We start from the raw sequence: 27,310 nt of genomic DNA on the forward strand, positions 1-27,310 counted from the left end.
GGTGTGGTATACTCAGCTCAAGAGTTGGCGAAGTCGAACTTCTTCGGCGGATTGGTGGTATACAACGGGGCACGAGTGATGAAAGAATCGCTCTACACCAAACTGGCATTCCGCGCCATCCTCATCCAGGCAGACTTTGACTTCCCCGGCTGCTTCGGCTCTCAGATGTTCCAGAATGACCTTCGCAACGCCATCAATGCCAAGTGTCGCAGAGCTCTCTTCAGTCTGAAGAAGTAGGCAATACACTTGCCGACAAACGGCTCTTTTCAGAGCCACCACAAAGCCAAGAAAGAATACCGATGCGTTAAATTGAGAAATCACAATAACATCAAATCACAAGTATCACACATACATTGAAATACTACCACCATCTAACCTTTCTTGTTCTTTTTCTCGCCATCCTCTTCTTACTGTTTCAGCTCCCGTATGTTTTTTCTTTCTACCTGTCTCACAAAATGTCTCTTTCTTTTTTTTATCTATATCAATGGTAGCGATCTTAAACGCTTCCCCTTCAAATTGAATTAAATGAAATTGATTAAGTTAACTAAATTTTTAGAGGTTTTTCTTTCGTTGGGAGTTATCTCGGAAAACCCATGTTACTTATTTATAGATCATACTACCTCTAGAAACTTCTGTGCTCTTGATAAGTTTATGAGATATTTTTTCCTGGTCACATTTTGCATAATCTGTATTCTGCCTTGATTACTCGATATCTTAATAATAGTATTGTTATTATTCGGGAATGCAACTTGAAATCTTTTTATCGTTCCGTATTCAAAACATATATATATATATATATATATATATATATATATATATATATATATATATATATATATATATTTATTTATTTATTTATTTATTCATTCATTTATATATGTATGTATATATATATATATATATATATATATATATATATATATATATAACATTACTTCTATCCACTTATAACGTCGGCATATTTATGTATACATTTCCGCCATTAAGTTAATGGATGTTTGTACTTGTATGTTCGGGTAAAATGTAATGGTTATCCTTCCAGCTTAAGTGACGAGTTCCACCTTCAACGTACATGGACAAAATTTCGTCTAAAACACGATAATATATACAGACCCTAGCGATACTGGAATAACCTCTCTTCAAAATAACTCTCTGCTCGTCTTTACATTCCTTTAAACGTAGATCATAAGAGTCTTTATTGAGTTCATATCGTGCAGACATTGAATTCATTTACGTATATAAAACAAATCTCTTTCTGGGGGGCATTTCACGAAGGAACTTGTCGGATAAAATATCTGACAAGTCAATTATATCCGACAAGTTTTGAGAAATTCTTTAGTCTGATTGGCTGATTTCTCTGAACTTGTCGGACATTTTATCCGACAAGTTCCTTCATGAAATGCCCCCCCCCCATCATAATAAATAACATTATAATATCGTGTTTACATTTTCTATTTATCACCTGTAGGTATCCGTTACCATGGTAACCATGCACAATACTGCACCTTACAATGTATCCCATTGTATTGCTGACATCTCTAGCAACATGTACATTAGCATGTTTTATGGAGTTTTGATATCTTCATGAAATAAATGTAAAAACTGCGACAATTCTGTCATTTGAGTACCGCAACAGCGACAAGTGTCACCGACACTGGTCTAATTTCTAGCCGTTTTTATTTCTCTGAGTTGCAGCTTGTGTATTGTGCAGAAGCCCGCTGTATTGCGCTAAGCCGAGTGAGGGCGCACACCTAGTGATTGCGACAAATACACGATTCGGGCGTCGCAATCACTGGGTATGCGCTCTCATTCGGCTTGCTGCAATTCGGAGAATTACAGACGAAATTAAAACGGCTAGAAACTACGCTACACCGACTCCAGCTTATCGAAGAAAAAGTCTGCGTGCGCTAAGACTACTACACGCCCACTGGGACTGACGCCTGTAGCAGTGCTAATGGTACGTGTAGTAGTCTTGGCACGCGCAGGCTTCTTTTTTTACGTTTGTTCCAACAAATAATGATGAAAAACGGCCTGTGAAAATTCTACTGATACCACAATTTGGAACCACATACTACATGGGGATGTAATGGAGGTCCCATCTACCACCCTGGCTTGTCAATCCTTTTCTGCGGGGTGGGTTGAACGAACTCCTTGATTACGCCACTTACAGGAATAAGCGCCTTGACTACTGAATTTGTAATTAGCAAATCAACTCTCTTTTTCTTCCCCTTCTCTCCCTCCTTCTCTCTCATTCCTTCATTCTGCCACATGGTTGATATCTGTTTTTAAAGCTTTCTAGCGTTGGGTAAAAACCTCGGTCCAATTGGGTGTTTTGGTCCGGACACACTAAGAGTTTTTATTTATTACTATGCATACTAAAGACACATACCGCTACCAAGAAAGGAGAAACAACCAAGTAAGTCGATTAGTGATAGATTTCGATCCTTACGGGAATGAAGACATAATTTTAATCATATTACAAAGAAATGTATTATGCAATATTTGCATTTATTCAAGTAGTGTTAATTGAAGATACGCTGCACATTTCCTGTGGTTTCCCCCCCCCTTTTTTTTTTTTTTGGGGGGGGGGGGGGGGTTAGCTCTTCAGTTCTGACTTCGCCAGCTAAATATGATCTATCTCAAAACAATTCCAAAACATGTATTATATATCATATACAAGCGTCGCCCACATCAGCTCACCGAACCCCGCAACAAAAGACAGCTAACAATTGTCGTGCCCCGCTGTAGCAGTGAAAAGCGCCCCTCCCTCCCTCCTCCTCCCCCCCCCCCCCAAGTTGCGTGCCCGCCCCTCCCGCGTTGGACTCCTCTCGTAGTTAACTGCCTCCCTTCACAGCACAGTATTTTGAAAGTACGTAACACACACATTTGAATATTTACAGAAGGCACATTCAAAGTTATGTAGAGGTCAGCAGATTTTATCTTGAAAAAAAAAATGCAACTGATTACAGTCTAAGTTTAAGTGATAAAGCAGATTGCGATAGAGGGTCGCAATGCCAAGGCTACGGTAAAATGTTAAATCGTTTGTGGAGCGATGAATGAACGACGCTTCGAGAGGACACAAAAAAGGTGAAAAATACTACAGATGACTGATGAAAATAATGAAAATTGTCTAAAGTGTACTACCGGTATTTTGTACTTTGTTAATGAAATTGTAGAAAGTTGATGTATTTGAAAAAATGGCATACAGACAATATATAAATCAAATCAAATGAGCACGCAGCTCTGGGGGCGCTTTTCACTGCTACACCACAAAGCACATCCGCCGAAGCTGTTCTCTTCCAAGTCCGCATTCATGCTACATGTAAATCAGCATCACACCGCGCACCGCACTTAGCTTCTAAAGCTGTGATCGTCGGGACCTCAACCACTGAACCTTATCATCTCACGTCATCGAATCCTGTCGAAGATGGATAGACTGCCTGCAGATGTTCAAGAATTTGCCAAGGATCTACCCACCGCAGACATCAGCTGGGCTACGAAGGGACCAAAGAGGAAGAGACCTCAGCACATCGTACCTAGGCCAACGGTGAAACGTTCTCGCCCTGGTCGACCTGCTGCCCACGAAGAATTCCCGGAGTTCGTGCCTACTGCTACGAAGTTCATCGAGAGCAACGGGTTCAAGGCACATCGACGTCGACGTGAGGAGGGTGGATCGTGCGGATCAAGTCTGCCGCAGATAAGAGACCACCTACTGGCCACTGTCCCAGGACTTCGCGACAAGTATCCCAAGCTGGATCCCCAGACCGTCGCCAGGAAGATGATGCCCCCAAACAGAGGCGTGCGAGCTGCAGCGTCTTACAAGTCTCTCATCCAGGCACGAGTTCCTCCCAAAGACAACGGACGACGCAAGCACAACGACAACAGTCATTTCTAAGCTGCTCGTGTTCGTTACTGCTTGGAGATGGCCGCGAAGTTGGGCAGTCGGGCGCTGGTGTATTCCGCCGACAACAAAAACAAAATTCGTGTTGGCGATGATACACTAGCAGTGGATCGTCGAATAACCATCCGGAGATTCTTTCCCATCAACGACAGTCCATCATATCTGGACCATGATTTTCCCATTCCAGGCTATTCATTAACTCCCGCTGGGTACCTGGAACTCCTTCCTACCTCCATACCAGCTTTCACCGTCGACCCCCTAGGCCGCAGTCACTACGTCACCCCTGGTAAAGGACGCGCAACCGTCGTGTTGCGCAGCCCACACTCGCCGAACAATGTGGCCTCTCATCTGAACGACTTGGTCCATCACCTCCGGATCCCCGCCCGTGTCGCTGAGGGACGACGCCTGCTGGTGTTACTCGTAGACGGCGGTCCGGACTTCAATCCAAGCCACGGCGTGAACGAACTGCACTACGGGCGGTTCTTCAGAGATATGAATCTGGACTGCTTCATTGTCACCAGCTACTGCCCCGGGGAGTCAGCGCTGAATCCAGTAGAACACTTGTGGGCGCCTTGCACCCAGGCGCTGACCAGCGTGTACTTGCCAGCAACACTCCCTGGCGAAGACATCCCACCTAGCCGCCAGAGAATTCCTGCAGAGGAACGGAAGAGGAAAGAAGACCTTGTCTTTGACGCAGCGATGGAGGCGGTGAAGGAAGTTCATTGGAGAAACGTTCGCTTCGCCGGCTGCAAGATCTCCGTAGAAGTGGAGCCCAGCGGAGCCCAGCCTCATCCTTATGGCCATGACTTCGATCACATCAAAGAAGTAGTCGGGTCATCTGCGCGCCGCCTCCACAACAGTGACATCATCGACGACTACAGTTTTGTCTCCGGCCACATAGACAAGCGCATCGGGACGACGATATTCACCAAGTGCACGCGCAGCTCTTGTCTACACTGCTCAACGAATCCCCCTCTTCTGGCTGCTGCTGACATGGACATTCTCCGAATGTTTCCATCCCCTCTACCGTCTCCCGCTCATCCATCCCACTTCATGACGTTCCTGGAGGCGGTATCGGCACCGAGATGCAGGCCATGTGAGCACCTGCCCCAGTTTGCCGCCAAGGGTCTCGGACGCTGTCCTGTCGTCGGATGCAGATACGTGTTCACGAGTAGAAAGGACGTCGATGATCACAGACGGAAAGTCCATCAACGCTGAATCCATACTGCAGTGAAATTGCAACTCCAACGGCTCTTTTCAGAGCCACCACAAATCCAAGAAAGAATAACTATATGTAATAAAGACACACTCCAACATGCATAAACATACATAAACATACTTGTTTTGATATCAAACTACAGCAACAATGGCAAAAAATGTACATATTGTATGTTAACACCATTAAATCAATATCTTTGGTTGAGTAGAATATTCCCCTTTGACAGCTGTTTTTACAGGACGACACATATAACAAATATATTTCATTTCATTTCATTTCATTTCATTTTATTATATTCTTCTCCTTTTTCCAACAGAATATAACAACATATAAAATATAGGGCTTACACAATAGATTTATATAATATTATATAAAATCAAGCGCGATGTCCAAGACAGCTAAATGTTTGTAATTGGATGGTCTGAGATATATATAAGAGTATGAGTATGAAGACAAAGGCCACCATCAGTTGAAGTAAAGGCCGCAGCAGAATAAAAACGTAAACACGATGTTAAAATACAACGATTTGAATCAATGGTGTCGAAAAGAATATAAACTTAATATCAATGCATTTTTGAGCAACAACAATGAGAAAAATTGATGGAGTTTCACAAAAAGAATACAATAATGTCGACCAATTGAAATCACGTTTGCAACGATTGGTAACGTTCAATTTCTATCGACTGCGGTAAAGCCTCCTTTCATATCGCCGTGACTACCATTTGCACAAAAGTCGGAAAGTCAGTCTGTTATTCACAATATAGCAGCGCAAATTCACATTCTCAGCAAGGATTTCGCTTTTGCTTTTTCTGTATAGTATCGTGTTTGTGTTCTTCTCTTTATTCTTTGTTGGTAATGAAAATTTACGAAGGTTGCAAGCACGTGATTCTTTTTGTTGTGATGTGTACAGACCTTATTTTTTTTTTGTCATTCCTGGGAGGAAAAAGAAGAGTGAAAGAGGGAGAAAAGAAGTCAAACACAGGACACGACCGTAGTACGCTCAGCATTCATTAGCCGTCCTTCTTACACCAGCATTCATTTTACACCGGGACCAAAAAAAAAATCATCATCACCATCACTCAGATCATTTTGTCCTTGTCCTATCAACATTTAGAAACTCCACCACCATAATCACTCGAGATAAAAAATATAAATTTCACGAAGTATCAACACTCTTCACAACACAAACATAATCACACAACACATCGAAGCGTCTGGTATTAATCTGCAATAATGCAGTAAAAAAGAAGAGAAATCGCCGTTAAGAAAATGCATGTACTGTGCGAGACAAATAAACGAATAAAGTGTGATTAAATGGAAGATATCGTAACTCAACAAGAGGTGAGAAACGACAGTACATTGTAATAATATTATAACGCTATTAGTAGCAGCCAAGTTTTCTTACAACTCGTCTACTACTCGTTATCTACCATTGTAGAGACCAATTCTTCGCGCTCGGCCGGGAAAGACAATTTCGTGTTTTGTTGTCGTTGCTGTTTGTTTGTTCCCGAAACCAAGACATCATATACTGAAACATTATTTTTATGTGGTTTTTTTTTTTTTGTAGTTGAACAAACAGTGAGAACAGGTAACAGAGATTGACAAAAGCCGGATGGACAGCTGAAACAGGTTCTGCAGTCGAATTCCCGTTTGAAAGCTGGATGGAATCTCTCCTCCTGCTCTAAAAATTTACAGGACGACATAAATTTTAACAATTATATTGCAACCGTGACGAAGGCCGACGACCAGTTGAAGTAAATGCCGCAACAAAGTAAAAAGGTAAATCCGGTATTAAAATACACAGATTTGATTCAATGATGAGTTAAAGAACACAGAAATCAATGTATTCTATGCAGCTACATAAATGACAGAAGTTAACGGAGTTTAACAAAGAAAGACAACCAACTGAAATAATCAATGGTAGTCTAGTTCCCGTTTGGAAGTCGGACAAAATCTCTCCACCTGAAGCGTAACAATTATATCGATAACAGTCAAGTTTCCTTACAATTCTTCGCACTCGGCCCGAAACCAAGACATCATCTCCTGAAACATAATACAAGTGAAAACATTCGCATAATTATCTGTTTGCGCTAGTTTCTGTGCGGCGCAATGTGGGTGGAAAAAAAAATCCGCCTTTACAGAAAAGTTAAAAGGCGAATGCAGCTGGCATTTTTATGGTATGTTGACAACATGAAATCGATACCCCTTTTCTAGCATAACAAACCATGAGAACAGTCAGCAAGGATTGACAGCTAAAACAAGTTCTGCGGTCGAATTCCCGTTTGAACGTTGGACAGAATCTCTCCGCCCGCTCTAAAATTTTACAAGACGACATAAATGAACAGTCTGTAACAATTAATACAACCACGCGAAGGCCGACGACCAATTGAAGTAAATGCCGCAACATAATAAATAGGTAAACACGTTGTTAAATATTCAATGTTGTGTCAAGTAACAAAAAAAAAAATCAATGTATTCTACAGCAAAAAATATGACAGAAGTTGTCGGAGTTTGACAACGAACCGCGACTATGAAATAAGTTTTGCAACGATGGTCAAGTTTTCGTTTGTACACCGGACAAAATCTCTCCGCCGTGTTTGCTACGCGTAAAGACAAGATAATGCAAATTCAATGTCTACCGACTGCGGTCAAGGCTCCTTTCACATCGCCATAACTTATAGAATTTGCACAAAAGACGGAAAGTCGGCCTGTTATTCACAATTATCTATAGCAGCGAGAATACATTTTTTTTTTTTCTCGTGAAAACACAAAACTTCCCATCCATTATCGTACTCGGCATTGCGAATCACATCACCCAGCGGATTAGCTGTAGCCACGCGTTTTTTACGTTGCTCGACGATGGAACAGAGACTGAATTTCGGTGGTACAGTAATGGTAATTCGTCGGGACGATATGCGACGTTTTAGATCACACGGATAATAGGCTTTATGCTGTGACAAGTAAAGCTTAACAAAACATAAACTTGAACACAAGCGGCGTTGAAACGAAGCCATATAGTCAGGACATTTCCCGACGGTTGAACAATGATTCGCCGGGAACGATATGCGACGTTTTTAACAAAAGAAACGCAAGGCACAATAGAAGCCGAACTTTGAAAATAGCTAGTAAGTCGGGACGAAGAGCGACGATTAGTGAAAGGGAATCCTTTCTCTATCGTCGCTTATCGTCGGGACGAATAAACAAAGGTATGAAAAGAAAGTACGTGTATTCATATGCACGGTTGCTTATTCATATGCACGTGACGCCTGTTCACATGCAAATCATCAAACACGCACAATGCGACATCGTCGCGACGAAGATATCTCTCTATCAGGTTTTTCTGTTGTGCCTTATCGAAAGGGTGAAACCAAAGAGGTTTAAGAGTTGGAGTTCCAACTGGCTGCAATTATTCAAACAGCTGTCAGATTTCTATTGATGTACAGAAGAATTTCACAGGTGCATTTGTGCCTTTGATGATCGATGTTCGAAGCTGCCGTCTTGCTGAGCAATCTGAAGATTCATTTGGAACGTTAACATGATATTGGCCATATTTTGCTTATTTATTTATTAAATGAAATGAAACTTCAGTTAATGATAAAGCAAGTAAAACAAAAGTCAATCCCGTGCAGAAATTTGTTCAAAAGTGTAAATCAGAGCTGTATCACGTGAAAATGTTTAAAACTGTACCATCCTGGAGAGCCAGTTTTATCACTTTTCCATTTCATTCCGACAAATAAAACTAGCATGGAATAATCTTCAAGTATAATTCTTTATTGATAGATATATCAGATTAGTGCCCTGGTATGCCCAGTCAAGTAATTTTCATCTTTATTTCAGCATTTTTTGCACAATTTCTATTCGCACATCCTCGTGTCTGTACCACCTATCTTTTATAAGAAGGGATAGCGAAAAGTAATTACCATCACAAAGACATATCTTCCTTTGAAAGTGGCTGGTGATTATGGAATGAGACACGAGTCACTTGTCTTCGTATCTGAGCGGCAGATCCTGTTTGGCACATGCTTCAAATATTTTTGAGCGGCTGCATCAAACATCTAGTAAAGGAAATAAGACGGTTGTGACTCCATTCTCTTGAACCTCCTTGGTGAAACCAATGGCACTCGTGCATTGAGGCGTCAAATACCATAAGTCCAAATGCTCTGTGAAACACTCACCGCTGTCGCCTGGACTGCGCAGAGGGCTAGAGGGCAGCATACCGAGGGCGGACTGACTCCGGGGAGGTAAGTGTTCACTGTGGGTTGGCCGGTGGGGAGTTCTCTGCCTGGCATGACTTGCAGATACTGGACGGTTTCTGTTAAAAACAACAACAAAAAAATGCACATTTATTGCATATTTTTGTGCAAATCATTTATTCCATTTCATTAATTACATGGTGTTGTTGCTCTGGAAAATTTTTATTTAAAATCATATTTCATTCATAATATATACTCTTTTTGCTTAGGGAAATTGTTATTAAAAACATAATTCATTTTATACGATATTCTATTTTTGTGCATTGCTAAATCTAAAGACAATAAATAGTTACATACTGATTACATACTCATTACATACTGGTTCCATACTCGTTACATACTGGTTCCATTATTTAGCTCATATTGATCCCATTTTCAGGTGCTTGAGATTGTTAAAGGTGTCATATTCAAATACCCTTCAAACAGTTAAATTCACATTCAAGTCTCAGCAAAACATACTACCATCTAATTTAGATTGTACAAGTATGTTTACAAATGATTGGCAAATTCACTCGCATGACATAAGAAACTCTCCAAATTTTCATATGATAAACCTAAGTGTTATATTTATATTCAACAACAAAAAAAAAGAAAAGAGGACCTGATAGTTGGCGCTCAGAATCTAGCGATACAATGTACATATGTTGTATGTGAGGGATTCCGTCCCATGAAAAGGCCACATCTTTGCTTCAAAGACGTGAGCAAATGCGACATGAAGATATCTGACATCAACACTAGCACATGGGAAGGCGCAGCTGACAATTGTCAGCTGTGGAGAGGCGCCATCAGAGAGGGTGTCAAGATGGTTGAAACTGCAAGAAACACACAGCAGACCACCAAGAGACCCAGGAGGAAGGCACGGGCAGCCTCAGTATCGGCCCCAACGAACTTCATCAGCTGCTGCATGTGCTCCAAGAGATTGTCACTCAAGAGTGGGGCTATACAGTCACTCAAGGCAGTGCAAACTTCTTTGCCTACATTGCTGTGCTACGTCATCGTTTCTCGAGACAAATAGATGCCAACCAAAGCAATGTTTGTTTGTTTCTTTTTTCTCCACTTAAAAGGAAAGTGAAACACTGAATTCAAGCCAGTTTTAAGAAAGCTTCATTATTAGACTATATACATTTTTTTTAATCAATAGTTTCAGGTGTGTTCAATATATATGGTTTGGTATCACACACACACACACACACACACACACAATGAAAATTAGGAATGTGATCGGAAGGGCGGGAAGGGGGATGTATGGGCAAAGAGAATTTAATTCAGGATGTAGGAAAATCTTGATATTTTATCATTTTATACAACATAAGCAGAAATTTATTTTCTGTACAGACTTTAATTTTTATATATTTTTCCCTTATTTCAATTTCTTTATATTGCTATATTGACAGTTACTAGCCATCTCCTTAGAGCTGGAACCACAACCGACTCCAAAAATAGTATAAACCGACTGTACCGACCCAGAGGATTCATGGAAGACATACAGTATCCGGGTTTTAGCCAATGAAGGTGATGCAATTATCTTCTTTAACTTTTGACTGACCTGCTGAACTCTTTTAAAAATTACAAACTATCTACATGTGCAATGAATTAATGGTCTTTTATGTGTCATGATCTTCCCCTGAAGACATTTTTAGACGTCTTTTTTTCTGTGCATTTCTCATGAAAATCAAATGATCTAGTGTTGTTTCATTGTAAGTTTGGTTAATTTTCACAGAACTATGAAATTTAGGTGTCTTATCTTTAGTTGCTGTTGTTTTCAGTGTACACAGCATGCTTTGCCTTAGACGAGCTTTTATGTGCCAGGGTTATTGGGTATAATACGTGTAGATATGGGGCATTATCAATGTACATTATAACAATGATTTAATTATTAGAATATATTTCAAGAAAATAAACACAGCTTTCGTAAACAGTCATGTCTTGTACACACATACATGACAACGAATGTAACTGCTGAAGAGACTAAAGATTTTTGTGAAAATGGTCTCAAAACAACAGATCCCCTGCGAAAAGCTTAGGCGGGGGACTTTGAATCTCTGATCAGATCATAAAGTTTGTGTTTGTGTGATCAGACCACAAGCTGTATTGCATGCCCTTACTGAAATATAAATACTAAATCATCCTTCCATCACCCTACTTCTGTGTTTGCACAATCATGCACAATTTGATGATTGAAGTTGTTTGTTTGCTTGTTCATTTTTTTTTTTTTTAAGGGGGCTTATCTGGTGTGTTTTTTTTTGTTTTTTTTTTGTTGCTGGTTTTGTTTTGTTTTGTTTTGTTTTGTTTTTAATGTGTGTATTCACACCATACACTGTGCTTGGGGAAACTGGGTTAGGGTTTTGTTTTGTTTTGTTTTGTTTTTTTTTTAATGTGTGTATTCACACCATACATTGTGCGTGGGGAAACTGGGTTAGGGTTTATACTGACCTTTAAAAAGAACTAACTCTCATTATTGTCAAGATCATTACCTTGTTGTGGTGGGGAGGTCTATGACCTTTGACCCAATGACAGGGGAGGAGCTAGGCTTAGGCTTGGTGGGTGAAGCTTCCAGCTGTTTTTGGAGGAGTTCTTTTTCTGCAATGAAGTGACCCAGATGCTGCTGCATATAGCTGTGACCAAGTATAGTGGTGGCACTGTGAAAATCACAAGGGAAAAAAGTGATCATGATAGAAATGTGGAAAGACAAAAAGTACATTCAAATTTTGTCACTGAAAGATTTTTGTGAATTTCATAGTCTTTTTCTTCTTCATCTTCTCCATTTTTTCTTTACCTTTTTTTTTTTGCTTCTTCTTTTCTTTCTTTCTTTCTTTATCTTTCTTTTTTCCTTTCCTTCCTCGTTATGTCCTCATCTTCTTTATTCACATTTTCTCTCTCCTTCTCTCACTTTTTCTTCTCCCCCCTTTTACCCCTCCTTCACATATCCCTCTTTCTCCTTCACCTTCTCAACCCCAACTCTCTCCATCTCAATTTCCCCTTTCACTCCAACCCACTCTGCGCTCTATCCCATATCCCCCTTTTCCCACTCTCCACTTCATGTGCCTTTTCTTCATCCCCTCCAAACTCTAATTCTCAACCCCCTTTCACTCAAACCCACTCTTCATCCTATAAACCCCTCCTTCATAAACCCCCCCTCCCCAAGTTCTCCCCTTCATACTCCCCTTTCTCTCCCCCAACTCTCCACATTATATATTCCCCCTTCCCTTCCCCATCTCAATTTCATAGCCTGCTTTCATCCCTTCCCCCTCCCCCCCCATCTCAAATTCCCCCCCCCCCCCCCCCCCAGTCACTGTTCCTCCTGGGGGCGTGTTTTTTTTAGACGGCGCAGATTGGGGATCCTAAAAATCTATTGGGGACCCTATCCCTAAACCTAACCCTAATCCTAATCCTAACCCTAACCATCAAACCCTAACCCTAACCCTAACCCTAACCTCAACCCTAACCCTAACCCTAACCTTAACCCTAACCAAAAACCCTAACCCAACGTTTTTCCCATAGGTTTAACACGCGCCATGCCCCAATCTGTGCCGTCTTAAAAAAAATGCCTCCTGGGGGTGTTTCACAGAGCTGTTCTTAAAGTTACGAACAACTTAAGAATGACCGGTGATCAGTTCTGATGTGCTATACTTATCAGAATTTCAATAATTTAGCACACAAGAATTGGTCACCAGTCATTCTTAAGTTGTTCGTAACTTTAAGAACAGCTTTATGAAACACCCCCCTGGTGGGGGTTTGAGGTTTCCATACCTGGGTCTCTTATCTGGGTCCTTGACCAGGATGGCTGCCAGCAGTCCCTGGAGGTCCCCTGAGTACATGGAAGGCAGGGTCTGGGAAGAGCAGAGCAGAGGAAACAGGTGAACCTACAGCGAGTCACAAATTTACTCATCAAATCTCAGCACTACCATTCAGATAGGGACACTCTTGTGTAGTGGATAAGAGTCTTGATTCAATCAGAGGTTACAAGTTTCAATCCTGTCCAGTGGCTACATCCTTGGGCAAGATGTTTTTAATACCCACTATGTCCCTCTAAACTTAGGTGCAGGATGTATAAATGGGTACCTGACAATATTAGGATCATAGTTGTGCAGCCGTCTGACAGAGCAGTGGAAACACTGAATAGACTCTACTGGATTAAAAACAAATCACAATGTATAGTTACTAAATAATGGCACTCCAGATATAACATGTCTGGCAAAAATTGTCCATGAATTAAAACTAACCTTGAATCATCCTAGTCCCCATTATGTCACCACTCCACTCCTTTGAGACTGGGATTCATTGCTTCACCTGTGTGGGTTTGCTTATGCCCCAGTCACATACAAACACGGATGCTCAAGGATCTACACGGTGATCCGGGGAGATCCAGGGATGTCCGGGGAGATCCGGGGAGATGCGGGATTTTGGTATGACTGTACACACGGTATCAACACGGCAGCTACACGGATAAGGCCGGAAGAGCGTGGCGTTTACACGGACAAACACAGCATCTACACGGATCAACGCGGCAGCTACACGGATCAACACGGCAGCTACAAGGCAGCCACACGGATCACCCCGGATTGCTCTGCCAACACGGCAATCCCCGGATGGCGTCGGATGTTTTTGACCTCCAAGAGTTGCCGTGTTGGCCTCCCGGCGTCAACACGGATCTCTCCCCGGATCAGATCCGGGGTGGTCCGGGGTGAGCCGGGATGTCTGTGTGACTGGGGCATTATATCTTATTAGGTGAAGTTTGGATGGATTAATGAGAGCTGACGTAAACGTTTGGCAAGTTAAACTGAGTGCTTGGGCACATAAAGGGCTAACCTTTCATAGTTTACTAACTCAAATCCTTCAGATATAAAGTAGAGACAAGGAAGTTACTTTTGGTATTCAGAGAGTTACTGACGCCATTCCAACAAAAGCGTGGTGATGACAACAATCGCTCTGATGTGATTGAGCTACGACAGAAATATATGACACTTATGGGATTGTCTCCCTTTCCAGCAAAAATCCTGGTGAAGACAATTATCACTCTGATATGACTGAGCTACAACAGAAACACAATCTCATGAGACTTACAGGATTGTCTCCCTTGACGATCTTGAAGTAGAGGCTGAGCAAGTTGTGAGCATCGAAGGCCGGCTCAAATGCACACAGCTCGTAGAGAAGACAGCCGAGCGCCTGGGGGTTGAAATGGGAATGAATGCAGTAAGCTGAATAAAGACAAACGTCCAGTAAGCTGAATAAAGACAAACGCCCTTGAATATGGACAGTAATTTTTAAGACCTATGGTTGTTCATTATGACCCTTCCTCATCCAGTCCAGGGCCACGTTGCATAAAAGTTACTACTGTGGTAACGTTGCCATCCAATGGTAACTACCATGGTAACAATACTCAACAGCCAATCAAAATCAAGAATTCCATGGAAGTTACCATTGAATGACAAAGTTACAATAATAGTAACTTTTATGCAACGTGCCCCTGATTCCAGACTCTTTTAATATCTTTTTTTGAGGTGCTAAACCTGTTCGGGTCAAGTTGAGTGATGGTGTGATCCCGAGAAACGCAGAAAAAAAAGTCCAGACCCATCGCTTTATGCTAATGACTTACCCCCAAGTCAGAATTTTGAACAAGTTTATGAAAGAACAGGGAGAAAAAAAAAATGAATTAAAAATGAATACATAGACCCAAATAATGTGCCACACAGTGAAGTTTGCATCAACCAATTCCATTCATGATTGAGGCATTTCATTTGCTCACCCAAACGTCTGACTTGTTGTTATACGGCTGGTCCTGACATAGCTCCGGACTGAGGTAGCAAGGAGTACCCACACAGGTCTTGGCCTGGTCCACCGTGTGTTCCAGGGTCCTAGAGATACCAAAGTCTCCTGTCCATCCAAGACGAAGGAAAGAATATCAACAAAATGAAAGCTTTCATCCACCATTCAAGCAAATGTCTAATCTAAGTCTTCTACAATCCTATTTAAACCATGAAATATTACAGCATTTTGAATGTCAATTATGTATGGATCTAGTTTTATACGCATAGCAGTTTTTTCTTTAATGTGTGTGACATCAGGGTAAACAGTACAGATCATGCCAGATTTTGATATTACAATGCATTCATTGCTCGATCATTACTTAAGTTTAAATCCATCAAGGCTAACTACATGCCTTTATGGCCATGAACAGTATAAGATTATCACTTGTGTGATCATACGTACACTAATGCCTGTCAGTTCAAGATATTTTCAGACATTGTTGATTCGCAGTCCAACAGTGATTTGCGAAATTTGCAAAAATCAAACCCTTGTGAAAATAACAGCTTATACAGTTTGGCAGGAGGCCACTAAAGACAGGTGGCCACTCAGGCAGGTTTGACTGTTGTTAGTCAATACCCCAGTACTTACCCAGCTTGATTACATCCTTCTTTGTTAGAAAGACATTCTGTGTCTTCAGATCCCTATCAAAACAAAAGACATTCACATCAAATGATAACATACATCTCCATTTTAAGTTTTAATACTGATTAGTTGACTGATGAGACACAGAGTACTGTAAAACGAGGAATGTTCGCGTGCATTTTAATTTCGCGAGCGCCAAGATTCGTGAAATTAAAATGCACGGGAAAGTTCATGTCTGCACTATAAATGCATTGAATGCTAGTGGCACTTCGCGAAAATTTAATGCCGCAAAAAAGGCCGTCAGCTCCAATTCGCGAAAAATTCATGCCGTGAATATATCATGTTTTACAGTAAACGCTGCCTCTCGGGGAGTGTTTGGCAGCAAGAAATATGAACAGAACTGGTGATTCTGGAAACTATTCAGTGTATGCACCCAATTAATAATTCACAATATTTTTATTTTCACAAATTTCTTGAGTCAGGGGCCATAGTATGTCAAGAGCCAATCGCAAATTTAAAAACATGCAAAAATATCAACTTTGATGCGGACATGAATGTGACATGCATGCATACAATGTACATTTCTCCGGTCAGTACTGTACTCCACAAACATAGATTTAACTACTCACAATTGTCGAGAAGTTCCAACTGGCACAAAATCAGACTCGCTATAAACATGACATGTACAGTAGTTCAACAAACCCCAAAACAAAGCAAATCAACGAAACAAAGTATAGAGTTGAAGGTTCACTATATGTGGTATCCTTTCCATGACACATTCTAAATTTGAGAGCAGAAAGCTTGAACAGCTCAACCTTTTGGACAGCTAGGATAACACAATGTGTAATGATCAAAGAACTATTTAAAGGGGCATTCCGGACGATTTTCATAATTTCACATCATGTAGTACATAAATCGACAGCTCCATGTATAGATTCGTGGAATTTATTGTGGTCCTTGAGCAGAGAAACCAATAAATTGAAAATCTTAAACAAATTACACTGAACAGTGTTGATGACATCAGAGCCTCATACATTTCAGAAATGTAGCAGTGTAATTCCATTACAATACCGCTTGCTTAACAAGTTCACCTGTGCAAAATGTATGCATGCCTTCTTCTTTTGTTCTGCTTCCTTGAGCCCCAACTCACACATTCTTATGTGAGGCTGCCATGTCATCATCCTTGTTCATTGCAATTCGTTATAGATTTTGAAAACATTCTCATTCCTCATCCCAATCACTATAAATTCTGAAACTCTGTACTCAGTTTAAGTAATTTATAGTTGTTCAAATGTAAAAATCTGAAAATCATCCGGAGGTCCCCTTTAAAAGGGATGGCTAGTAACTGATCAGTGGGAATCAGTGGGAATGCTGGGGGATGATTGTTCCAATCCTTGGGGATGATTGTACCAATCCTTGTGGGCTTCATTTAAGAGTACATTATATATCTATTGTTGTGTGAAAATTATTTGCTTCAGAATGGTCTCATATTCCAGTAATGTGCAGCTTAATCGCCCCGTCACTGTACAGGCATGCTAACCTGGAAACATTAAACTGCACGTTACTTGAATATGAGACCATTCTGAAGCAAATAATTTTCACACAACAATAGATACATAATGTACTCTTAAATGAATCCCACAAGGATTGAAACAATCATCCTCCAACATTTCCACTGATTCCCACTGATCAGTTACTCGCCATCCCCTTTAAATAATGTTTTCTGGCCCTGGCAGACCTGTGTAGGATCTTCTTGGAGTGAATGAATTGGACGGCCATGGCCAGCTGAATGAACCACTGCATGACGCGATCCTCGCTGAAGTGTTCTGACCGCAGCTTGGCCGTCTGAATCCGCTCATCCAGGTTCCCTCCATCACAGTAGTCCTGGGGGAGGGGGGAGGGGGAGAGGGGGAGAAGAGAAAATAGATACCCCGGATAATCAAAATTTCATTGGTAATGAAAGCAGCACCTTGCTACATGTTGTATATCTTTAGAATATCATTTGGCAGGTTAATATTTTTTGTTGTTATGTAGAGTGATGAAGGATGGTGTATAATATTCATACTTCTGTATTTTTGGTGAAATTTTATGTGATGTAATAATTTGGAGGTATTTGTATGTCATTGCAATGTATTTTATCCTTCATGCTACATGTTTGCAAGTTTTTACCAAATAAACCATTCACTTCACTTCACTTGTATATTTAACAGTGAATAACACCTATTGTATAGCATGTCCAAGGATTTGATCTTTTACCTTTCAAGAGAACAGGTCAAAATCATAGCAGTAGCTCTGCTAGCTGTTAATTATTACAAATTAGGATTTTGATCTGTTATCTATAAAGAATTCTCCAAGGTCACAAGTCAAAATCATGACGGTTAATTGGCAGTAGCTCTACCAGATGTTGTTGTTACAAAGGATATCAGCTAACCTAGCTACCTTCCGCACAATCCTCAAGAGCTTGGCCCTGGGATGATGATGTTGTCAGACCCCACAGCCCCACTCCACAGGCTAGTGGGGCTTCTACTGTGTCTCTTACATACCTCCCTCCTGGCCTCACCAGCCCGCCATACAACTCGGCCCAGCTCCCTCTCCAATTGTGTCCAGCTGGCCTCGTCTGCCGTCGCATCTGGGCAGGCCACTAGTTTGGATTGCTGTGTGCTCTTCAGCAGAGTTTTGGTACTAATTTGCTGTTCAATCATATTAATGTCACAGTTTATTTTTATTTTCTCTCTTAGATCAAGAAGGTACAGTACTTGAAAAAAAAAAAATATGAATTTTACTTGATTGGCTGTTTATGAAATTGTGCCTAACACTTTTCATCCAAATTTATTTAACCTATTTAAAATATGTTTGTATATCTATGTGACTGCCAAGTTATCTCATTCAGAATGTCCGTACTATATATTGTCTGATCCACAGCAGACATGGATGAGCTTGTAAAGTGGAAAAGGGATGGGTCAATGAATAAAGTCTGGTTGTTTGGTCCTTCACATGGACCATGTAGCACACTGAAACGGGGTTCATTGGTTCACATGAGAGGAAGAAACTTGCTGGTGGAAAGGAAAAGTTGTAGTTGACGTGTTCATTGTGCTCTTGGACGAACATTTGTCAGAAGATAGTGATGATGAAATATTCCTCTTGTTTTTAAAGGGTGATATTTTAGTCAATATATAGTTCTGGATCATTATACAATGTGTATTATTATTATTATCATGGACCACGGACCAGATTTAAATGGGGTTCATGTGTTCAGACCTGCTCGTAGAAATGAACAATTGTGGAAGTATTCAGCTTGCCCTTAGATGAACATATAATGTCAGACGATCTTTAGTGACGATGTAAATATTTCTCTTTGGTGATACTTAGTTGACATTTAGTTCTGGATCATTGCATAACATTATTATGGACCATGGTCCACACTGAAACATGGTTTGTGTGTGGAGATGAGAGGAGAAAATGACTGGTGAAAAGGAAAAGTTCTAGAAATGCTCAGCCTGCACTTGGACAAACACTTGTCAAGTGGCAGTAGTGATGCCGAAAATATTCCCCTATTCTATAATGATATTTAGTTGATATTATAGCTCTTGATCATGTGTATCATTATTGTTGTTGTTATTATTGTTGTTATTATTATTATTATTATTATTATTATTATTATTATTATCATTATTATTGTTATAATTATTATTATAATTATCATTGTTATCATTATTCTTATTATTCTTCTTATTATTATCATTATTATTATCATTATTATTATTATCATTATTATTATTATTATTATTATTATTATTATTATTATTATTAAGTTATCACTAATTTGGTAAAAGCATAATTGACCTTTCCAAATATCAGGAATTGAAAACATGTTTAAACAGGATAGTTACATTATTTATGTCTGTTTGGGGAAGTTGTGTCCATATACTGTACAACTGGAAGAACAATTGATCTGTTATCTATAAAGAATTCTCCAAGGTCACAGGTCAAATTCATGACGGGTAATAGGCAGTAGCTCTACCAGTTTTTGCTACCAGTTTTTGTTGTTACAAAGGATATCAGCTAACCTAGCTACCTTCCACACAATCTTCAAGAGAGAGCACCCAGGAGGGTGGCGTTCCCAGACCCCACAGCCCAACTCCACCGGCCAGTGGAGCTTCCACTGTGTCTCTTCCACACTTCCCTCCTGGCCTCACCAGCCCGCCATACAACGACTCGGCCCAGCTCCCTCTCAAATTGTGTCCAGCTGGTCTCGTCTGCTGCCGCATCTGGGCAGGCCACTAGTTTGGACTGCTGTGTGCTTCAGCAGAGTTTTGGTACTAATTTGCTGTTTAAGCACATTAATGTCACATTTTATTTTTATCTTCTCTCTTAGATCAAGAAGGTACAGTACTTGAAAAAAAAAATTATTTGATTGGCTGTTTATGAAACTGTGCTTAATACTTTTCATCCAAATTTATTCAACCTATTTAAAATATGTTAGTATATCTATCTGAAACAACTGTCAAGTAATCTCACTGAGAATGTCCATACTATGTATTGTCTGATCCACAGCAGACATGGATGAGCTTGTGAAATGAAACAAAGACTGGTCAGTGAATCGAGTCTGGCCATTCTGTCCTTCGCATGGACCATGTAGCACACTGAAACGGGGTTCATTGGTTCACATGAGAGGAAGAAACTTGCTGGTGGAAAGGAGAAGTTGTAGTTGTTGTGTTTATTGTGCTCTTGGACGAACATTTGTCAGAAGATAGCGATGATGAAATATTCCTCTTTTTAAAGAGTGATATTTAGTCAATATTTAGTTCTGGATCATTATACAATGTGTTTTATTATTATTATCATGGACCACGGACCAGATTTAAATGGGGTTCATGTGTTCAGACCTGCTCGTAGAAATGAACAATTGTGGAAGTATTCAGCTTGCCCTTAGATGAACATATAATGTCAGACAATCTTTAGTGACAATGTAAATATTCCTCTTTGGTGATATTTAGTTGACATTTAGTTCTGGATCATTGCATAACATTATTATGGACCATGGTCCACACTGAAACATGGTTTGTGTGTGCAGATGAGAGGAGAAAATGACTAGTGAAAAGGAAAAGTTCTAGAAATGCTCAGCCTGCACTTGGACAAACACTTGTCAAGTGACAGTAGTGATGCCGAAAATATTCCCCTATTCTATAATGATATTTAATTGATATTTTAGTTCTTGATCATGTGTATCATTATTGTTGTTGTTATTATTATTGTTATTATTATCATTATAATTATCATTGTTATCATTATTCTTACTATTCTTCTTATTATTATCATTATTGTTATTATTATTATTATTATTATTATTAGTAGTAGTAGTAGTAGTAGTAGTAGTAGTAGTAGTAGTATCATTATCATTATTATCATTATTATTATTACTATTATTATTATTATTATTAAGTTATCACTAATTTGGTAAAAGCATAATTGACCTTTCCAAATATCAGGGAATTAAGGGAAGATAAGTTAAATCAAAGAAGTTCTGTCAGTAAAGATTTATATACGTCGTGCTCACACATGTGTCACTTTCAATTCTTCGCTCATTAATCTGAAAAACATGGATGAGCAAGGCAAACAAACGGTGGATCTTTTCTGTGATGGATGTGAGGGTCAAAAAAAAAAAATCAACTGTTGGGTCCAAAAGAAAAAATCAACTGTTGCGTCAATGTGTCACAAGTTTCGTCAGAATCCGCTCATAGTGTCCAGGCAACCACAATCCACTACTTTGAAACTAACCACGACCAAAATGAGGGAGATAGCATTCATGCAACCATAGAGAAATGTCTTTCTTGCAGGGAGGAGGTCCTTTATCCCAGCCAGCTCCATTCTGTCATCTCAGAAGCTAGGCAAGAGCCAGAGCCTTACTAAGTAACACCCGTACGTAAAGATCCAAAGACATACTGGATTGAAGACAGGGTAACTTTAAACTGCTCGCATACTGGAGTTGGCAGTCTTGGAGCCAGCATGCAATGATGGGGCCTTTGTCCCTCGGCAGGTGTGGTACTCAAGAGCTGCAATCTGTGGTGGTCTAGAGCAGACTGCAGACCACATCCTGTCCGAGTGCACCAGGTTTGGCCCTCCTGGGGGTTCTCCAATCAACCTGACCTACCCAAGCCGTGACATAGTGGACTGGATAATGCAGCTGCGTGAAACAAAGCAACAGCTGGCCTCATATAAAGCAATAAGAAGGATTGTAAATATGGAAAATACCTGGAACTTTAATCTCTGTACAGTGATTTCATATGGTAAACATGTACGTATCTAGAAATCACCAAGGCCACTCAATAACTTGGCTTTATACAACTTACTCCGTCCACTAAATCACTAGACAGTGTCCAGTAAGTTTAAACATTCAACACGTACATCATGTATCTCAGAAATCACAAAGGTTGCTCAGCAACTTGGCTTTATATGATTTACTCTGTCCAGTGATTTTATATAGTCAGCAGATATCTCAGAAATTACCAAAATGGCCACTCAACGACTTTGCTTTACACGACGTAATATAAGGTTATTCCACAATCATTCAGATCTAGGCTGCTTATAAATACCATCAGCGTCCTCACCTACAATGTAGAATAATCCTCCCGCATCTGGGATTCATGTTCCATCTTGGAAACTCAGAGGCCTGAAAGAATTCAATGGCAAACAGCTCGCTACATCACAGCTGACTACAGAAGGACAAATAGTGTGACTAGTACTGTATAATCAGTAGGCTTTAGGTATTCCATGGGGTGCACAGTGTGCAGACTCGGCATGGCGTATAAGATCAAGAAGAGGCATGTTGCAATACCCCAAAGTAAAATTTTCTCTTTGAAAAGTACTACCAAGACAAGATGAAGTCATAACATGACTCTCCAAACATTCCGTCCTGAGGGAAAGTATTGATAAGTTTGCCTTTGCTCAATAACCAATATGAGCGGTAGGATCTGCCAAGCTCTTTGGTTCCTTCCAACTCCATCTAAAAAATTCCAAGGTCTTCTTTAAAAAGGCTATTTCTTAACAGGCTCTTGAGTAGAACCACATTCACAGTCAAAAGAAGCATGCAGGTCAAGTTAATCTTTATAACAGGATGCAAAGCCCTTTGAAGACTAAGAAAGGAGAAGAAGAAGAAAAAGGTTTAACGACCAGAATCTGTCCATCCTAAAGTGTAAGGAAAACAAGCAGTGGTATGCCCCCTAGACTTGAAATAACAACAATGTTCAACAAGATCAAGCAAATCAGAGTAGGTCATAACCTACATCTGTTTCTATTATTTTTTTTTTCACCCTTGAGCTTGGCACCCATCTTTGCTTGCAATCACAAAATTACCACTAAAATACAAACCCCGAGTTGCCTCCTCCACTCTACAGAGAAAAGACCAAAGCTTGCTATTGGCGAATATGAAGAACTGTTAAGTCTGAGCACAGGAAAGTACCCAGTCATTGCCATGCAAGATGTGGTAGAATTCTATCAGAATATCATAATAATTCTTATATCATATGTATTCAAATGAATGCATTATATTCATTTATGTTAAGGCCATATTCATCATATAAGCGTCTTCTTTTTTTTTTTTTGTAAGACTTCTAAGTATGTGTCCTTACCATGTTCAAAATTATTATATTGTTGTTTGTATGTTTATCATTTACTAGAATAAACACTTGTCACTGAACTATATCTCAACCATTAGAGTATGTACATGTACATGTTTAAACAGGATAGTTACATTATTTATGTCTGTTTGGGGAAGTTGTACGTCCATATACTGTACAACTGGAAGAACGATTTTAGTGCACATATCTTTGTTATTATAACGTTAAAGAACATTCTTTAGTGGTACTAAATAATGTACATATACGTGTTTGTCTGATTATTTCATTTGTCAGTGATAAAGTGTGTGAATATAATCTTTACTCTACATCGATAATAGAAAACCTCTAACCTGTGATTTAGGAAATCTAATTTTCTTTTTTTCATCAAGCAACTATTTACAGCTGTATTATTAGTGGTTTATGATTTTTTTAATGCATATAATTCTTTCACAGGGATATATGCAGCTGGAGTTGGTGCCTGACATCTTCTATTATTTGACCTTTACAACCATATAAAATTTCACAATTAATGTCAGTGCAAAGATAGTGAGATTTCTCAATTTAATCACAAACTACTACATGTCAATCATGAAGTATCAAAACTTCAAAAGTTTTCACTAATTTACTTGTCAGATTACCCCTTCTAGTGTGCGGAAAATGCTACAATGTACATAATAGCAAGATTATACGTTTATAAGGTGCAAGCTTCTGATATGCTCAATAATAATGCACAGTTATGTGAAAAAATGTGTCTTAAAGTCTTGATTTTAAGACTGAGCAGATGGAGATCTCCAAACCTCTAACTATAAGTGATACCACAGTCCAGGAGCTGCGCAGACAAATGCTTTGTCTCCTAATGTTCTTTTTGTTTTGTATGCTGGGATTTGTAAACAAAGAGTGTCTTTAGAATGCACGGATTATGAATGTGTTTTTAATATGAAATTTAAGACCTAGTATCTAATAGTAATGTGTAACTAGGGGCTTGAGCAATGAGTACAGATAGCAGCACATGAAAAGTTTCCATGGCAATGACACAGCGATGATTGTACTGCGGGCTGAATTCTCTCACCTGTGCGATACATAGGAAGACAGCTTCAGGTTTCTCCTCGAAGAACGAGTCATGGTATGTGACGATGTGGGGATGTTTCAACTGGGACAAGATCCTGTGTGATGCAACATAACCCGGTGCAGTGACAGTATGGACTTTACCTATGACATACCATTACTCAAATGTATCATGGTTTCAAAACTTTTTTTTATTATTTTTTGAAGGGAATACTACACAAAACATTCATTTCACAGGAGTAGTTACAAATGTTTTTTTAAAGGATTAATTACCATATTGATGGAATGTTTGCTTTTTCATGCAAGTCTCAATTTTTCACTCGGTCTATTTCTACTGGCCACTACATTGTAGATTATGCTCTTTCAAGTTTGAGTGTCCTTTATGCAACCCTGAAAATAAGACTCCTTTCATAAGTTGGTATATAGAGGTAGGTAATTCAGACTTTTCCTCAGAAAAAAAAAACTTGAAACTTCTTTAAGATGGAGGGGAATAAATACCATACATTTCCAGTAGCTTCATTCAGACCCACCCCCCCCCCACCCAAAAAAAAAAAAAAAAATTCTGACCATTCTTCTCGGGACAAAAGGGGAGCTTATTCTCGAAACACATGGGGATAGATTTTTTTTTTTTCTTATAAAATTTATAAACTCTAAAAAGTATTACCATAATATTTTATATGTGATGTTTGGAGACGTCATTCAATGTGATGTTTGAAATAGACTTTAAAGCCCTTCTAGCTAATAATCACAAGTTGCATCACAGGAAATTACAAAAGAAAGTATGCACCAAGCTGCACAACATTTCTCTAATGGAATAGTAGTAAATTGACCATACTCAATCCAACAAATTCAACAAACAATCACATCCATTTTTATTTTATTTTTTTTTAGAACTTACTTTGCTTCCCGTTCAACTGCTGTCCTGGTCCGAGTCTTTCTTTTCTCATCCAGTTGAATCTTCTTCAGGGCAAGGAGTCTGAAGCAAAGGTGAGCATAGATTTTAAAGAAAAAAGACATTGTAATTGTTCCTAATCCACTGCACAGATGGTCTTGAAGTTACTATTTACACAAATTATTACTTTAATACGAATCATTTGTATCGACAGATAGTGCAATAAGGGGTAGGTCATAAGTTCAGAGAAGGGTGGTGATTTGCCTCAGTCTGTGGCGCATCTGCCTCAAGATCAAAGGGAACTTGCTTCAATTTCCCCCGAGTTCCACTGAGCAATGTTGTGTGTGAGCATTCCATCCCCTGTAGTAAGAGGAAAAACACTCTGCCCCTCAGATAGGACACAAATTGAGGTCCTGTGTGTGAGTTAACCATGATGCATGCACGAAAAAGTCAGCAAACGGTATCAACCAGGCGCATTGGGCCATACACTTGAATGAATGAAAGTTCAGAAAGATTTGAAATATAAAGAAAGAAAGAAAGAAAAGAAGGGAGAAAGGAAGGAAAGAAGAATTCTATGCCAGTGACAGTCACAAAGTAATGGTGGGAAATATTATGCATTTATATTGCTTGCTTTCTCTCTCTCTCTCTCTCTCTCTCTCAAATAATATATGTTCAGACAAAACAACTTAATCTTATGTAACATTTGAAAAAATTCAAGTTACATTGATGGCAATGCTACTAACTACTGTGTGTAAATGTATTTCACATTCAATCTATATGTTATTATTTTGTATTCAAAGGCAATTCCACATCATAGGGTACACTGTATGTTGTTCAATGAGTGCACAAACTTACTTTTTGCTGATGTTGTGTCTGACCAGGTAGACTGCTCCACCACCCCCTTGTCCCAATGTTGTGATTTTCTCATAGCAATCCATGAGGTCATCTCTCCAGGCATGATGCCCCCAATCATGAAAACATCTGGCAGCAAGAGGCTACATCCATGCTTAAGCACCTGAAAAGAAGATTTTATGAACCTGTGACCTACATCTGAGAATAATGAACAGAAATGGAATGTGTTATCATGACTTGAGATAGTCTACAACATTATTTACAGAGCTTTTGATTGCCAATCTTAAAAACAACTTGTCATGACTGCCAGATGCTGCATCTGGATAAAAAAGAATAAATGGAAAAAAATATATGCACTTGACACAGTTGTACGGTACATACTTTAGAAAACAGTATAGTCTACTAGTACAGCAGGAGCAAAGTTATTGAAACTTAGAATAGATCTAGAAAGATCTTTAGCATGCATTAATGGGGAACAAGGCAGAATACCCAAGGTTCAATCACATCATTGTGCACGCTGGTCGTAACATAGGTACAGTGTACTAAATACTAATACCATTATACTTACGCGTGCACCCACGTATACACGTAAATGCACGCATGCAAGCACGTTGAAATGGCCTGGCATTAGTTGGGGTATTCGGCAACGAAATTCTTGCTAAATAGATTCTACTACACAACAGGTACGGTACATACTAGTACTAGTAGTGATGTCTAAATATATGCATTGTTATATACACAAAAGTAATACAATTTATATGATTACAGATTATGAATTGTAGGGCAGCAGAAAAAAAGCACCGAAAATTTTAGGTCGGATCAAGCCAATACTTTACCATAAAAAAGGCAATAGGTCGGTGTGGCAGCCCTGCATAGCTGCATTAGATTGAGCAGACCCGCTGCCGCCAATGGCAATGCTTCGGGTGGGTAACTGCACATCATCACTTGCTTAAAACTCAATTTTTTGTCGGAAAAAAAAAGGAACACACATAATTTTTTCTTCTTTTCATCATGGAGAGTGGACATGTGCGTGTAACCAATAACAAAGCAGACTTGCGACAATTTCTGTAATCACTAATGACTGTATGTCAGATGTGAGAATGAAGAGAAGTGAAAAAGAGG

The 27,310-nt window shown here is 39.5% G+C and overlaps 1 protein-coding gene and 1 pseudogene across 1 annotated transcript; one reads left to right on the forward strand and one right to left on the reverse strand.

Annotated features, from left to right (window-relative positions):
* The first annotated feature begins 3,778 nt into the window (after positions 1–3,778).
* Positions 3,779–5,119, forward strand: LOC140246647 (uncharacterized; annotated as a pseudogene).
* A 1,849-nt stretch (positions 5,120–6,968) lies between these two features.
* Positions 6,969–26,346, reverse strand: LOC140246649 (serine/threonine-protein kinase Nek4-like). Its single transcript, XM_072325988.1, has 11 exons — positions 26,192–26,346; positions 25,343–25,420; positions 24,449–24,542; positions 17,502–17,647; positions 15,770–15,822; positions 15,120–15,247; positions 14,438–14,539; positions 13,124–13,203; positions 11,848–12,012; positions 9,296–9,432; positions 6,969–6,976 (listed from the first exon to the last, which is right to left on the reverse strand). The coding sequence occupies exons 1-11, from the start codon at positions 26,272–26,274 to the stop codon at positions 6,969–6,971; spliced, it is 1,074 nt and encodes a 357-aa protein (XP_072182089.1). The 5' UTR covers positions 26,275–26,346.
* Between the last annotated feature and the right edge of the window lie 964 nt (positions 26,347–27,310).

This window comes from Diadema setosum, chromosome 3 (genome assembly GCF_964275005.1).
Source record: "Diadema setosum chromosome 3, eeDiaSeto1, whole genome shotgun sequence".
NCBI lineage: Eukaryota > Metazoa > Echinodermata > Echinoidea > Diadematoida > Diadematidae > Diadema > Diadema setosum.